Source organism: Stylophora pistillata, chromosome 14, assembly GCF_964205215.1.
Source record: "Stylophora pistillata chromosome 14, jaStyPist1.2, whole genome shotgun sequence".
Lineage (NCBI taxonomy): Eukaryota > Metazoa > Cnidaria > Anthozoa > Scleractinia > Pocilloporidae > Stylophora > Stylophora pistillata.
This window is the reverse complement of record NC_142532.1, coordinates 9,357,596-9,372,770: the sequence shown is the minus strand read 5'-3', so window position 1 is coordinate 9,372,770 and position 15,175 is coordinate 9,357,596. Positions and strand designations below refer to the sequence as shown.

General features: G+C 39.2%; 2 protein-coding genes across 3 annotated transcripts; both read right to left on the bottom strand.

Annotated features, from left to right (window-relative positions):
• Window positions 1-415: 415 nt before the first annotated feature.
• On the bottom strand, window positions 416-1,860 carry LOC148716424 (uncharacterized). The gene is made up of 2 exons (XM_088744584.1): window positions 1,296-1,860; window positions 416-486 (listed from the first exon to the last, which is right to left on the bottom strand). The coding sequence occupies exons 1-2, from the start codon at window positions 1,858-1,860 to the stop codon at window positions 416-418; spliced, it is 636 nt and encodes a 211-aa protein (XP_088600710.1).
• Window positions 1,861-9,307: 7,447 nt separating this feature from the next.
• Window positions 9,308-15,146, bottom strand: LOC111346438 (uncharacterized). Of its 2 annotated transcripts, XM_088746088.1 has the most exons (6): window positions 14,545-15,145; window positions 14,253-14,312; window positions 13,553-14,173; window positions 10,887-10,946; window positions 10,409-10,804; window positions 9,308-9,728 (listed from the first exon to the last, which is right to left on the bottom strand). In XM_088746088.1, the coding sequence occupies exons 1-6, from the start codon at window positions 14,609-14,611 to the stop codon at window positions 9,529-9,531; spliced, it is 1,404 nt and encodes a 467-aa protein (XP_088602214.1). In that variant the 5' UTR covers window positions 14,612-15,145; the 3' UTR covers window positions 9,308-9,528. The 2 variants fall into 2 exon arrangements, with proteins under 2 accessions (XP_088602214.1, XP_088602213.1); XM_088746087.1 differs by having other exon boundaries at window positions 9,588-10,804; window positions 14,545-15,146.
• Window positions 15,147-15,175: the final 29 nt, after the last annotated feature.

Here is a 15,175-nt window from a genome sequence, read left to right as displayed (position 1 = left end):
TAATTATCAAGGCCAAAGTTTTGTGCTATCTGCCGAAGCCGAAGGCTGAGGCGGATAACATAAACTGAGGCCTTAATAATTATCGCTATCATGCGAAAACCGAATGCAATAATTGTTTTATTATGCATATTCCTAAGCGTATAAAACTATTGTCTGTAAGTATGACGTCACTTCAGCATATGTAAAATATATTGTCTGTAGGTATGACGTAAGAGGATGCATAATAATAATATTTAGTTGACATAGCCAAACTGTCTGAAAAGTACACTTGAAACGGTGTGAGTAGTATAGGGCGGCACTATATCCGGTAACCGACGAGAGAGCAGTTTTCGTACCAAATGCCGGACGAGAACAAAGGGGTATTACCAAATATGGTCAGCAAGTGGCGATTTGATTCGTAGCGCAATCGTAAGGGTCACACAGTGGTCACGCAGTGGTCACGCATGTCTGAATCTTGGGGAAACTTGCGAGTTGAGCTGCGAGCATCTAAACAGTAATAAAGCATTTTTAAAGTTTGTCTCAATGACCAGAGAACTACAAGGGATTAGCGCAAAACTTAACGCCATCTTGTTAACCATCTGTGGTAATAACCCTTTACTCTTGTTGTGAAAGCTGCTCTCTTATTGGTTACAGACTCCCTCTTACTACTAATGTGTTTCGTTTTTCTTTAGTAGTTCAGATCAGCAAAGCTTGTTGTTGTCATTGTCTTTGTAACCACAGTTCGTTAAACGTAATAACTATGAGGATTTCTGTCATTTGATATCAGTCTACAGAATAAGGCAATTTAAATTATTTAAGACGTTCCGCTTCCTTGTTACTCTTTGTTATGCTCAAGTTGGTATCTTGAAATTTCCCGTTATTGCTAAACTTTTTATTTTTAATTTCTCTATGAACATCTTAGTGTTTCTAAATCTTCATTGACTTTTGTTAGGTATCTTTAGCACACAATTACAATGCCAGAAGCATTGAGTTACAACACTTATATCTATCCCCTTTAAGAACAAATATTAGGATATCAGTTCTCCCCAACTGTTATTGGACGTCATTTTCGGTGTGGCACCTCATTCTCCCTTATTGTAACATGATATGGGCCTTTAATTAGTCTTCTATTTTATCACTCTTTTTCTACTAAATTCAATATTTCTATTTTGTTCTGCGATGAAATAATCTAGTTAATAAAGCTCATACAATAGCATAGGGAATCGTTATACATCCACCAATCCCGGCTTAGCATTTTCCCAGCTACCTAGCCAATGTCAATGTCATTTCTAAAAGACAAGCAAGGTAGTACTTACCCCTGTAAATAAATAGAGCCACCAGATGTCTATCTCCAGCAGGTGCACACGTGTGTTTTTGACTTGGCACAACTTTCAAACCATCAGCCGTTGAAGAACGTATAAGATCTTCATCAGTAAATTTGTCCTCGAGAGGTTCACCTCCTCCTTCACCCGGTTGTGCAAAAGTGTTGGTTTTATTGTCGTTGTCGTAGTTGTAAAAATTGTTTAATTCTACATCCTTGGGGTCGTTCCACTCTTCAGGTTCGCACCACGGTGCAAATCGCTTTGTTGAATCTTTATCAACGGCTGTGACGTCTCCCGTTTTGATTTCGTTCTCAACAATTCCTTTTGTAGCATCCGAAATCGTATTCTCAGGGATAGTTTGGAGTAACAGCAGCTGGAGAGTTTTTGTTTTTGATGCTATAACTAACACTCCCGGTTCCTCAGTCTTTCCGTTGTTTACCTTTTTAACAAGAAATCCTCTGTACCAAAGCTTTGAAGGTCCACCTTCGGGTTGGTATGTGGTCCCACTCGCCAAACTACTTTCCACTTCTTGGTACGATGAATGATCTTTCTGTATCATCCAATTTGGGTTAAGACGACCAGAAAATACCCTCAAAGTTACTTCGAAGCCATCTGTATCTAAAAATTGACATTTGTTTTCCTGCTAGATTTATTTCACTGCAAATTAAATAATTTTTAATTTTTGTACTTAATCGGCTTTGACGTCCCAAAGCTTCAACATTTGACGGCCCATCTATTGACCGCCTCTTATGTCAGATAACACAAACAGTAATTATAAACTCTACAGTGTCCGTTGTCACCTACCAAAACATCTGTTGCTTCTTTATATGTCCTTCTGCTTTTGATAACAGCCTTTCCAACTGAAATAATTAAGGTTGATGTCACTTATCTGCTACATATTTACTACCTCTACGAGGAACTCAAGAAAGTAAATGAAAATCTATTCTTGGGGGCATATGTGCCATCAGGTTTTAGACGTAATAAGTTGTAATGGCGATCGGTTGGCTCTCTCGGTGTAGCGCGTCTCTTGTCCTAGTATTGTTATTTGCAACATCGCTAGACAACTCATCTGTACCCGAAAGGCATTTTGATGATGGAAACTTGTTTCTGGCCCTTAATTTAAACTCTGCCAGCTTTCCCGGACGAAACTCTGGTCTACCAAGACGCTCAACACGTGTTGCCTCGTCGCCATCTTGGAAACTTCAAGCTTCGATTTACTTGGCTAACGTCAGTCTTTCTGCCTCGTACTTACTGCTCTTAGCCGGGGATGTGAGCTCCAACCCCGGTCCGGTGAAAGATCCGTGTGCTATTTGTTCTAAAGGATGTCGCTCAAACCAAAGAGCTATTCAGTGTGACGGTTGCGACAAATGGCACCATGCTAAATGCTTGAACATGGGCGTTGACGAATATTATTCTCTCGCAACTAATGAATCTTCTACCTGGATGTGTTTTACTTGTCTGTTCCCTGGCATAGACTGTTTGGATGACTCTCATTGCAATACTACTACTCAGCAACGGTCAGACAATAACGATTTTCATTCTGACGTTCGCATGTTACGGGGTTTCAAGATTGCTCATTTAAACGTTAATCGTTTGGTAAACAAACTCGATCATGTAAAGGAACTTGTCCACAAACACTCCTTTGACATCTTGACTCTTTCTGAAACCTGGCTAGCTCCAAATATTTTGGACAATGAGATCACGATACCAGGGTACTCGCTTGTGCGTAAGGATAGACAGTGTTTGACCAAAAGTTGTGGTGGAGGAGTTTTAATTTTCTTCCGGGATGGAATCCCCTTTGTCGTTATGTCTGATCTCATAAAGCATAACTTTGAATGTCTGTGGGTGGAAATCAAGAGACCTAAATGCAAACGAATGATACTGTGCTGTTCTTACAGACCTGATGATGTGAACATCGATGGTTTTATTTCAAATCTAGCTGATTCGCTAAATCACATCGACACTGAAAACTCCGATATTGTTTTGGTGGGTTACTATAATATTGATTATTCCACCAAGAATCAGTTACGCCGTAAACTTGATGAATTTGCATTACAACAGTCTTTCTCAGATTATTTGTAAACCTACTCGGGTCACTGAGAATTCTAGCACCACGATAGACTTGATGTTCGTTAACAACACTCACAGGGTCGTGCAGTCCGATGTTCTGCAGTCAAGCATCAGCGATCATAGCATTGTGTTCTGTACTATCAAGGGAGGTGTAAAGAAACTTCCACCAAAGTTGCTCGAGTATCGTTGTTTTAAAAGCTACGACAAAGAAGCATTCTTGCGTGATCTCAGCAACTTACCTTGGAGCATAATCGAAAGTGCTAATGATGTTGATGATGCCGTGTTCCTCTGGGAAGGTCTTTTCAATAGCATTGCAAACGACCACGCTCCGATAAAATCAAAGCGTGTGAAGGGGACAAAGACACCATGGGTTACGAACAAACTCCTCGAAATTCGGAGTGATCGAGATTACCACTGGAAACAGGCTCAGAAGCGTAAGAACTCGCAGTATCACTGGCAAATGTACCGAAAATTGAGGAACTGTGCGAATAGCGAGGAAAAGAAGCTGAAATCGAAATATTATTGTCGGCTGATAGAAGATGCTAAAGGTGACAGCTCCAAGATGTGGAAAGCAATTAAAGAGACACTTCCCTCTAACCACAATGAAATTAATGCAGTTTTTGGTCATGGAAAATTGCAGACTGACCCCAAAGGCATTGCAGAAACTCTAAACAATCACTTTTCAAGCATCGGTAAGAGCCTTGCAAAGGCCTTTCGTGGTTTAAAACCGACTCAGTACGATGCAGTTCCTACCTTATCGTTCTCTCTCAAGTATGTGACGTCAGCCTTTGTTGAAAAGCAGCTGCGCCTAATGAAAACCAATAAAGCAGTAGGACTAGACAACATCAGTGCACGTTTACTCCGTGATGCAGCAAATGTACTTGCTTCACCTCTGAGGGATATCATAAACCTCTCTTTTGAGAAGGGTCAATTCCCATCATCTTGGAAATGTGCGAAAGTGACTGCTCTTTTCAAAGAAGGTGATAAGTCCGATAAAGATAACTATCGTCCCATTTCTATCCTGCCCACGGTCAGTAAAGTAATTGAGAGAGCTGTTCATTCTCAACTTTACGGCTACCTCGACTCCAACAATCTGCTTGCTGTGAACCAGTTTGGCTTTAGACGTGCAAGATCTACCGCTTTAGCTCTAACGCAGTTTACCGATGAAGTGCTAAGTAATATGGATAAAGGTTTAGTAAATGGTGTGGTTTTTATTGATCTGAAGAAAGCCTTCGACACCGTTGACCATGTCATTTTACTCGGGAAGCTCAAATCTCTAGGATTACGCAGCAAGAGTCTTGAGTGGTTCCATTCCTACTTATCCTCTCGTTACCAGAAGACTGTGATTGGTCAAGCCTCTTCTCCTGCGCGGAAGGTTTCCGTTAGTGTTCCTCAGGGGTCTATTCTCGGTCCATTACTATTTGCCATTTACATCAACGATCTACCCAAGGTCCTTCGGAACACTACGGTCACCTTATTCGCTGATGACACTGCTATCTACTGCTCTTCTCAATCAGCCCGTGACCTACAGACCATGTTGAATCAGGATCTGTACAGGCTAGCTCAGTGGCTCTACGAGCATAAACTTACACTAAATATCTCGAAGTCTAAATTCATGCTCATTGGCGGTCCAAGGAAACTTAACACCTTAGAAGAATTCACATTAATAATCAAGGAGAAGGAGTTAGACAGAGTCAATTCGTTCAAGTATCTGGGCGTAATTATCAATGAGAATCTGACTTGGACTGATCACGTGGATTACATTAAGACCAAAGTGTCTCAGAGGCTTGGCGTTTTACAGAGAATAAAACATCTTATGCCAAGAAATACAAGGGAACTCTTTGTAAAAGCCATGGTGCTGCCAATCCTTGATTATGCTGATGTGACTTGGGGGGATAAATCCAACACCACTCTGATGAACAAGATCCAATTACTCCAGAATAAAGCAGCTAAATTAATTTTAGATATGCCAAAGCATTCATCAGCAACAGAAGCTCTTGATCTACTTGGTTGGGATACATTGGAAAAAAGACGAAGATCTCATCGTCTATTTTTGGTTTTTAAGTCCTTGAATGGACTAATTGATTGAAATTTTAATTTTAATCATTTTAAAGACATGCATGATTATAACACTCGTTTTAATAACAACATTTGTAAACCACAATCAAAGCGTACATGGGGTCAGCATCGGTTTGTTTGTCATGCAGTAGATGACTGGAACGCTCTCCCAGACGGCACTAGGAACATTTCCGATTTTTCAGTTTTTAGACGTCTTGTTAAAAATATGTAGTCTCTTCTATTGATTATGCCCTTTTATCCTTTTCTTGATAACCATATTTATATTTTCTGTTATCCTTACGTTAGATTTATGCAGGGCCTCACTGAAAACCACACTTTGTGACGTGGGCTCCCTGTCAAAAGATCTTACTTATTATTATTATTATTATGATGAAATAAGCCCTGAAAGAAGAAAAACGCCCCCTTAGAGACCACATGGAAGGTAGAGACTTGCTGACTTGATAGGTTGCCTACATCGTCAGAGCATGATTCAATTTCCCATATCATTGAGAGACAAATGATGCTGTTTTCCATTGGGTAAAATGCTGATCCATATCAGGTTACCACAGCATTTTTCTCTAAGTTGTCATCTCCAGCATTTCATATCACTTTACGTTAGCATCACAGTTTTGCATTGAAGATACCAAATTTTTTTCCATATTTTGGAAGGTGTTTCATTTAAAAAGTTTTTCGTTTTAACTCCACGGAATTGCTTGTCGCTGGAATATGTATGTGATAACGGACCAATACTCATGATCTTAAAATAAGTGAGGAGAATTTGCTACCTTTCTATAATCAAGAAATGGATAGACATTCTAGTCTTCTCGGATAAGGACGAATAAACCGTGGGCCCCGTCTCCTGCAGGGTTAGGGGTAGGAGACGTTAATTTCCCGCGCACGAGATTAATGTGTGGGGTGGATGTCCTTTCGTGGGTGGGATGGGTGGGTGTTGGCCACGAAAAGCCCCTATGGGGAGTGGTAAATTAACCTATGTAGGTAACCTATGTATGTATGTATATATGTATACCTTCAAATACAAGGAACTGGTGACCAGTTATGAGGTTTCTCTAGTTTGTTATTGTAAGAGAATATGAAAAGAAACTCGACGTAAAGAAGGGGTAAGGACAAGAATAGTTAATTTAGACCTGAACTTAAAGATTCCAATGGAAAATGAACAAGTAGTAACAATTAAAGCTTTCGTTTTTTATATACTTTTGAACTATTCCACTGAAACCAATCACGGCTTGAAATGAAGAAGTGTGCCATGTCGTTAACCTTACGTGAGACTAAAGAACATCATAGTCTTTCAGTGCTAACCTTTAGAGTGTCCATGGACAGCAAAAAGCATAAAACTCATCGCGAATATCAAGTGCCATCTCTCCATGATGCTTTGTGTCTTTCTTTGGAAAAGTGCTGTCAAAGATGCCAGGTTCTGTTCTCAGTTCAGTTTGGTATTTATGGGTCCTAATATTTACAGGTGGCTTCCAAGCACATATTTGACATTTACTGGGCGATACTTATCTCTCTTATACACTTACAAGCAGATGTTTCTCATGTCGTGACTATCCAGGCGTTCAAGCCAAAAACCAGAAGATAAGTAACTCTCTGGCACGAATATGAGGAAATAAAAAAAGAAGTCACAATGCTTGTGTCCTTATGCCGTTCTCTGATGAAATGTTATCCAAAAGATCTTTTCAACCCGACTCTCGATTTAGAACCTGTAACTAGTCGTTGTGGGAAACGCAGAGCAGAAAATTGTCATTCATTGACTGGACTGGTAATGCTTTGGGTAAGAATGACTAATTTCGGTTGCACAGTGCAGTTTCAATCGGTCTACTTTCGAAATAACCCACGCGGGTGTTGGAGGACACTTAATGAAACGTTTATATAAGTAAAAGGAAAAAAATCCAGACATTGTTTGGATGCATTTCTGAAATTCTTCCGAGGGTAACTTTTATCCTGTCGCCGTCGTCAGACTTTCAGTATTGGTTAACACCAGGCTTAAAATATATGCATGATTGAATTAAACAGATCTGCATGTGATCTTTAAAAGAAGTGCATAGTTCCAGCAGTTCCTTTTTTAACCGTGGCGTGGGAGCAGAAATTTATTGAAATTTTATCGATCATTTGTCTTAAGGCTCACGGCACGAACGAATCAGATCAAATACCCCTGAAAGGGTTATTTAATCAGATATTTGCCTTGCCAACATTTCCGAACTCCTCCCAAAGTTCCTTGCGATTGCTAATAATTTACCCACTTCAAACGAACCAAAATGCCTTGGGGAGTTTACCTTTAAGATTTATCAAAAATTGGTCTTAAAATCTTATAAATGATGATGTGGATGAAATTTTGAGTATCATAGTGAACATCTCAAGCCTAAACATATCACGAGCCGTCATGCTTCTATGTGGAAGGCTTCGAGACGGTGTCAACAGCTACTTTATTGTTTATTTAGGATAGACATTAGTCGTTTAAAACCTATTTCAGTAGGAGTAACGGCTAGCTTAAACAACCAGAGTAGGCAAGGTATAAGTAAAAGTAAGCTAAATGAAATTTTTAGAGCTGCCTGAAAGACTAACTGGTGAAACTGTTTGATTTGAATCGATATAGATTTTGATAAGAACACTTTAAAATTCATTGGAACACGAATAAATAGTAAAAAAACTGTCTTCAAATCTCGATTAGAAAAACACTACTCAAAGAAAGGATTACTACTAGTCAGAGAAAGGATTTGTAATGAGCTTAATATCTCTTTTTAGGGCAGTGAAAATTTATGAATAAATTTCCAACGATTGACAATGACACTGCTTGAATAGTTTCATTTTCCACGACGTTAGAAATCTGAAGGTCGAAAAATCAATGGAGGCATTTCCAGGAAATATATCAAAGTTGCTTCTACAACCACATTTATGAAGCACTGGCGATAGTTATCCACCAGTTACTGCATCAAGGTATATATCCGGTCATTTTCAAAATTTAACACAAATCTTGAAAAGTTTGAAAAACTCATTTGTGAGAAAGTTATAAATCATACGGAGAAACACAATCTTCTCTACCAACTACATTTCGTATTGAGTGATGGACACTCTTGACGTCACAAGTTATGTCACGAATTGTTGATATTCCTAGGAAATATGTAGATAGCAACAAAGGTGCTTTTGGGTCTTTCTTAGACTTTGCTAAAGCTTTTTATATTGTAAATCATGATATCCTTCTCGAAAAAATGGATGGTCATGTACAAATTCGGAGTGCCTTCAACTTTTAACTAGCTACCTTGTTGCACTAGCAATTTTTTTCGTTGGTAGATCTCTTAACAATCTTTTCAATTATATATTCAGTTACCGGAGAAATGTTATGATCCCCCTTGCCGCGTTCATGAGCGCTATCTACAGTGTTGAAGAGTAATTCTTGACAATTCTAAGAGTGCCATTTCCCCGCGCAAGCATCTTTAAAGTCGAAGTTAATTTGGAAAATAATCAATCGTTGTCTCCCAAAGAAAGGAACTCCTTTAAAAACAAGGATCGGTCTCAACGCAATTTTTCAGTTTTCAAATTGGTTTTTAATAGATGAAATTTTGTTGTGGCTGTTTATTTTAAAATAATAGCTGCTAAATCAGTCTTACCCAGGCACCCCGTCAGGAGTACTGGGTACCATTCAATACCAAATTCGGAAGGAAGGTTTTCCTTGGCCTGTATCGAAAGCAGTGAACAATTCCACAATAGGTAAATTAAAATCCTTTTGAGCATAGAAGAAACACACAAACAGCGGACAGCAGAACAGCTGACGACATTTTGACGAGCCATTTTGTTGGCCATTTTGTTGAGCCATTTTGTTGAGACATTTTGTTGAGTCCTACCAAATTAGACTTTATACAGCATGCAGGCCGTGAATCAAAATAAAATACAACGATTAAAACTACCATTTCTGAAGCATAAACTGCGACCTGACGAGCTGTTGAGAAACAGGCGACAACAAAGACATTTTTTTACTCATACAAATAACTCTTTTAATTCAACCAGTCAGAACTATTTGTTTGTTCACTTTTAAATTACGTTAGATTGATTGGATGACCTAACGGATCACGATCATGACAAAAATTTATCTGACTACGATAGTTTTTCTATTGATGGTCATGAAGCAAACAAATTTGTAGGGTATGTAACCGTTAGCAGCGTTTCTTGGATCAATGATCTTTTCATCATTTCCATCAAGGTTAGTGGCAGGAGTTCGGCCGGGTTTGTGAGACCAGTATCCATTGTTGTCCAATCGGTACCAGTGGTAATCTTCAAGATCCTTTGCTAAAGGAAATAAAAAGCAATGACGTTCATAATAATTGAAAAAACTCGTAAAAAAGAAAAATATGAATCAAGCATAGGGTGTTTAGTCTCCTACGCCGCCGTGGTTTGTGAAGTCACGCAACGCGCATGGGGGAGCGTTTTGTGATGGTCCAAAGAAAGGCTGCGATGGAACTAAGAGTGTTTGGGAGGCGTAATTAAATCCGGAAGAGCTAGAGTTTGAATTGGCTAGAGTCATTGGTCTGTTATATTTAGCCTCCTGAAATAAATCAGTGTCACTCTCTACACAGAATACCGACTGGACCCCCCCTTGTACACCAGTAACGCCCATAACCAATAGTTTTGAGAAACCTCGTAAGCTGCGTAAACTTATGTTCAAGCCATGTAGATGGTAGTCACATTTTGTATCTCACAATGTTATTTTGGATACTATATTAGAAGTTTTTTGAAGTACTTATTGGTGGAAACAAAACGTGCCGCCAAGTGTTCATCACCGGAAGGAGCGCACATGTGTTTTTTAGCAGGCGTGAAAACACAACCATCGGCCTCTGCTAATCTCTTTACGTCCTCTCCGTTATATGGGGACGGAAACGACAATCCACTCTGTTTCCCGGGCTGTGCAAAGGTGTTGGTCATTTTTGTGGTTGCGTAGTTGTAACAATTGTTAAAATACATTTGAATACCGTCGTTCCATTTTTCTGGTTGATACCATGGCGCGTAGCGTTTCATTCGACTTCGTTTCGTTGGTCTGACATTTTCACTCTTAATTTCTTTCTCCACGAGGTCGTTCAGTTTTGTCGGAACTTTATCGGAAGGGCCAGTTTTGAGTAGGAGAAGTTGTAGTTCCTCTGTTTCAGGACCCACAATCAATACCGATTGCTCATATTGCCCCTTCTTCACTTCCTGTACTACAAATCCCTCATATCCAAGCTTTGCTGGTGCCTCCTCTATTTTGTATTTGTTTGCAGCTCTGAAAAGCCCTTTTACTTCACTGAACTTTGGGTCGTCCTGTCCAATCGTCCATTGTGGATCAGAAACGCCAGAAAATACCTCTAGAGTTACGATGAAACCATCTTCACCTAATATAAGATAAATCATGATAGCAATTTGTCCTCCCTCTTTGTAATTCTTGACTTAAATCTTAGTAGAGTAAAGAAATACCTGGAGGTATGCTACTTGCAGGACCATTTCCATTTACGGTACGCTCAAATGCCCTTTCACCTGATAGAAATGAAATATGTTAATTGAACCATTTTGAAGCCGTTCAAATAATGGTCAATATAATGGTCAAATTAGCTAAGTATAATTTGGTAATTTTTTTTTATATTTAGCGTTTAGTTCGTCTGAACTTATTTGGGTTTCGGCTATCGCGATGAGTTTCCTGATTGTTACTGTTTTATCTTACTTCCTTCAGTGGACGTGCTTAGTGTGTCTTCTGATCTTGTCTCGGACTCACACTAAAGCTCTAGTTTTGGCTTTGGCAGGCCAAGGTTATTTGTTTGATTGGAATCATTAAGCACGTTGTTGTTCTTTTATGAGACTCTTATGAAAGTGTTTGGGTCATTTTTCTGACAACATGTGTTAAATCCTCTAAGATTAGTTGGCTAGCATGTCCACACATGTCCACCGATATTCAATAGAGGATCTTTGTCTATGGAGTTGTCAGTCAGGTGACCTGAAATACTCGGAGTAAGTAGTCAGACTGAAGAATTGGGAGAAGTAAATTTTCTGTGAGTAGAATTGACTGAACCATTCCTTGGAGCCTCTTGCTAGGCATGGTACGCTCTGTAGCTAGTTTCCTCCTTAACACGCGCCAACACAAATTATTATTATTATTTTTTTAGGTTTCAACCCTGCGGCAGACGAGCTCAATCTTCGATCGGACAACATATTCTTTTTGAGGAATATGTACTCCAACTTAGCAGCTTGTTATGATAGCTGACTTCAAGTGTCTTAAAGAAAATTTTGTGAGTTTTGAACAAAACAGCATAACAAACGCTTAATGACACAGCTGTCCTACAGGGACTGTTGATAATGGCGTCCATTCACGGTGATCTTAGTAAGACCATTATTGCACGAGCGCGCGTTGAATTGAGATAATAACTGTTTAATTAAAAACGCCACAGCGTATAGATAGATAAATTTTAGCTTCGGTTCAATTATGAGCTGAAGCGTGCGTACATTTTCAATATTTGTAGAGCATGGTATAATGGCTCATAACCAATGATGGTTAAGCCAATGAAAACTCTTGAATAGCGTCATCTAATGATTCAGTTTTTACTGAAACCATTCTTAATCTTGAAGCGTCCGTGAGCAGGATGTAGCGAATTATGTGTATGATTGGCCACTCGAGGGCGGCAATCTTGCTCGCTTTGATCCCGTGAAGAAAAAGAAATATGTATGGAACGGATTTACAAAGATCGTAATTCTCGGACAATGCCGTTGACGGAGTAGCAAAAACTGGCAGAAGACATTCAACTATTTCGGTTTCTCCTAATTTAGAAACCCGTTAAAAATGAAATTTTGAAAACTATTTTGAAAAATATTCGCGTATGTACAATTTGACAAAAGAGATTGGACTGAGTTTCAGAAGCAATGAAGATGATTTGGACTTTCCGATTTCTTATATAGGTTTATGGCTCTAATTATTCGTATAAAGGTAAGAGATGAAATCTTCTTGTGCCACTAGTGAATCTTTCAAACCCGACGCAAATCACATTCCTATGCAGTTTGGAAAGCTGATCCCGTGGAATGTTTTTATTGTAAGCTTTGACTGAGGTGATCAACTCAATACCTGGGATAGTTGTGAAGAGGTGCCAACCCATGGTCATAGTGATGAAAAGGTGCCCAGTAGAGCTGATTTCAAGAAGATAGGGCAGCTTAAAATCTCTAGTTGTTTGAATTGTTTATGGACAGAACGTTACAAAAGTGGCAAAAATTTACGACCATAAAGTAAAGATATCCTCAAGAAATAGCCAGTTTCGCAAATTTTAATTACAAGAGGAAAATTTGGTAGTATTCGCATGGCTTGGTTGCGGGCGGCGAAAAACTAGAGAAGCTGGAGAACATTTTTGAGCTTACGATCCCTTGTCAAAATTATAACGAGCAAGTAATAAATAAAAATTGTTTTCGTAGCGACTTTTGCAGTTTTCTTAAACACCCAAATAAACAGTGATGAGCTGACAAAGAATAATCGGTGACAGACAACATTGAATTGACAAAGGAGTTTTCGCGTTTTCAAACAGTCATTTTATTTACCTCTTTTCACGGGGTTAATCATTAAAATTTTAAGTTTGAGTTACACCTGTGTGATTTGATCAGATCTATTGGCTGATACGTTTTAAACTCAAGCGATTTTTAGAGTGTTCCTGTTAATTTTCATGAAACAAACAAATTCATAGGGTATGAAACCATTAGCAGCGTTTCTTGGATCACGGATCTTGTTTCCATTGCCGTCAAGGTCAGTGGCAGGGGTTCGGCCTGGTTTGTGAGACCAGTATCCATTACTGTCCAACCGGTACCACTGGTAATCGTTTACAATCGCTGTGAATGTAAATATGAACAGATTATACTCGTGACTTTAAAAAAAAAAAAAACTTTTGAAACAAATCTTATGCATTAGGGTTTCCTGCATTAGGTTTTGCAACAATATCGTTCGAAAAAAGTCTAAAAGTACTAAACGCCAAAGTTCGTCCTCGAGCAAATATTTACGCTGCTATCAAGTTATAAGTTTTTTACGCATTACAACTGAAATGAACCTCGTGTTTAGTATCTTGTAACGTTTATTATGGTTCTTGTTAATATTCAGTAATGCTGTAGTTACTTACTTGTGGAAACAACTAGTGCCAAAAGGTGTTCATCGCCAGAAGGAGCGGACATGGTTGTTTTGGCTGTTACGAAAACACACCCATCGGACTCTGCTGATCTCCGTGCGTCAGCCCCAGTAAATGACCACGGAAGCGGTGTGTTTGTTGCTCTCCCGGGCTGTGCAAAGGTGTCAGTCCTATTTGTGCTTGCGTAGTTGTAGCAGTTGTTTAACAGCACGTGTACATTATCGTTCCATCTTCCGGGATTATACGTGGGTGCGTAACGTTTTACTCTACTTCTTTTTACGGCTTTGACATTTCCACTCCGAATTTCTTCTTTGACGATGTGGTTGAGACTCGTCGAAATCTTGTTCGGAGGGCTGGTCTGGAGTAAGAGCAGCTGTAACTGCTTTGTTTGAGGACCCACAATCAATACCAATGGCTGGTATTGACCCTTCCTCACCTCCTGTACTACGAATCCCTCGTATCCGAGCTTCGCTGGTGCCTCCTCTGGTTTGTGTTTTTCCGCATCTCTGTAAAGATTTTGCACTTCGCTGAACCTTGGGTCATTCTGTTGAATCGTCCATTGTGGGTCAGGAACGCCGGAGAGTACTTCCAAAGTTATGATGAAACCGTCTTCACCTAAAACAAAGAGAAATCGTATAGGCCATAGGTCTCCCATAAATGTCTCTACTGAGGTCTTAGTTGACTAACGAGATACCTGGAGGTATGCTACTTTCAGGACCATTTCCATCGACAGTGCCCTCCGTTGCATCCTGACCTGATGAAATGAAACAAACGGGCATTATTTACCAGGGTGAACACTGAATACTGAGGTGAGGTAATTGCATCTTCGTATAATGTAAATCCTTCTGGGGAAAGTTTCAAGGTCTTTACATGAAACCACTGCTTCAATTTAGTGCTATGTAACACAATTTTCCTTATGAACCCAATTTAGCAACCCTTAACCCTGCTAACTTTGATAGACTTTGAGGATTTTCACCTCTGGATACCTGTAGCTGTTCCTAGAAAAGAAAGGAATGTGAAAAGCGCCAAAACTGTTGGGATGTATCGCCCCATGGTCTTGTTCTTTGACTTGCGTCCAACGTGAACCCAGACGTTTGGTCTTAAGAATTAAATGATTATCTATATATGTCCATATACCAGACAGTTTTCTGCTCACAAGTGACATAATGAATATTTGGCATAAGCCGAATAAAGTGTTTCTCCACAGAGTCAACCTGTTACTCAGTATGTTACTTCATGTTTCGTTTACTCCCGAGCAGGTTATGTAAATGAGTCGCCCTACTGGTTTCATTTCTTTTTTGGACTGATTTTAAAGAACAGATCTAAAGTTAGACGTTATTTAATCTACTTAATACTCTTTTTATTCACAAACTGGTTGGAATATCATGTTTGATTTGATTATGAGTGCTTCACTTAGGTTAGTAAAACAATCGGGAACTTTCTTCCAGATCTTGATAATTTGACATAATTTTGTCAAAAGATAACGTTCTGAAGCTAATTCCACGAATAACTGCTAGTTGTACGGTTTTTCAACAGACTCGAGAAAGGTAAAAATAATTCGTATCTAAAATTCTCCCTATAAGTAGGTATATCTAAACATTATCGTTCATCGCACCT

What these genes read in the sequence shown, in the direction of transcription:
- LOC148716424 (XM_088744584.1), bottom strand. Translation starts at nt 1,860, where the DNA reads ATGATACAGAAAGATCATTCATCGTACCAAGAAGTGGAAAGTAGTTTG. An exon ending in GGCTCTATTTATTTACAGGG is followed by an intron (nt 487 to 1,295) that starts GTAAGTACTACC and finishes ATTACTGTTTAG; the next exon opens with ATGCTCGCAGCTCAACTCGC.
- LOC111346438 (XM_088746087.1), bottom strand. Translation starts at nt 14,611, where the DNA reads ATGGGGCGATACATCCCAACAGTTTTGGCGCTTTTCACATTCCTTTCT. An exon ending in TTTTCTAGGAACAGCTACAG is followed by an intron (nt 14,313 to 14,544) that starts GTATCCAGAGGT and finishes TCATTTCATCAG; the next exon opens with GTCAGGATGCAACGGAGGGC. An exon ending in TGCAAGTAGCATACCTCCAG is followed by an intron (nt 10,805 to 10,886) that starts GTATTTCTTTAC and finishes ATCTTATATTAG; the next exon opens with GTGAAGATGGTTTCATCGTA.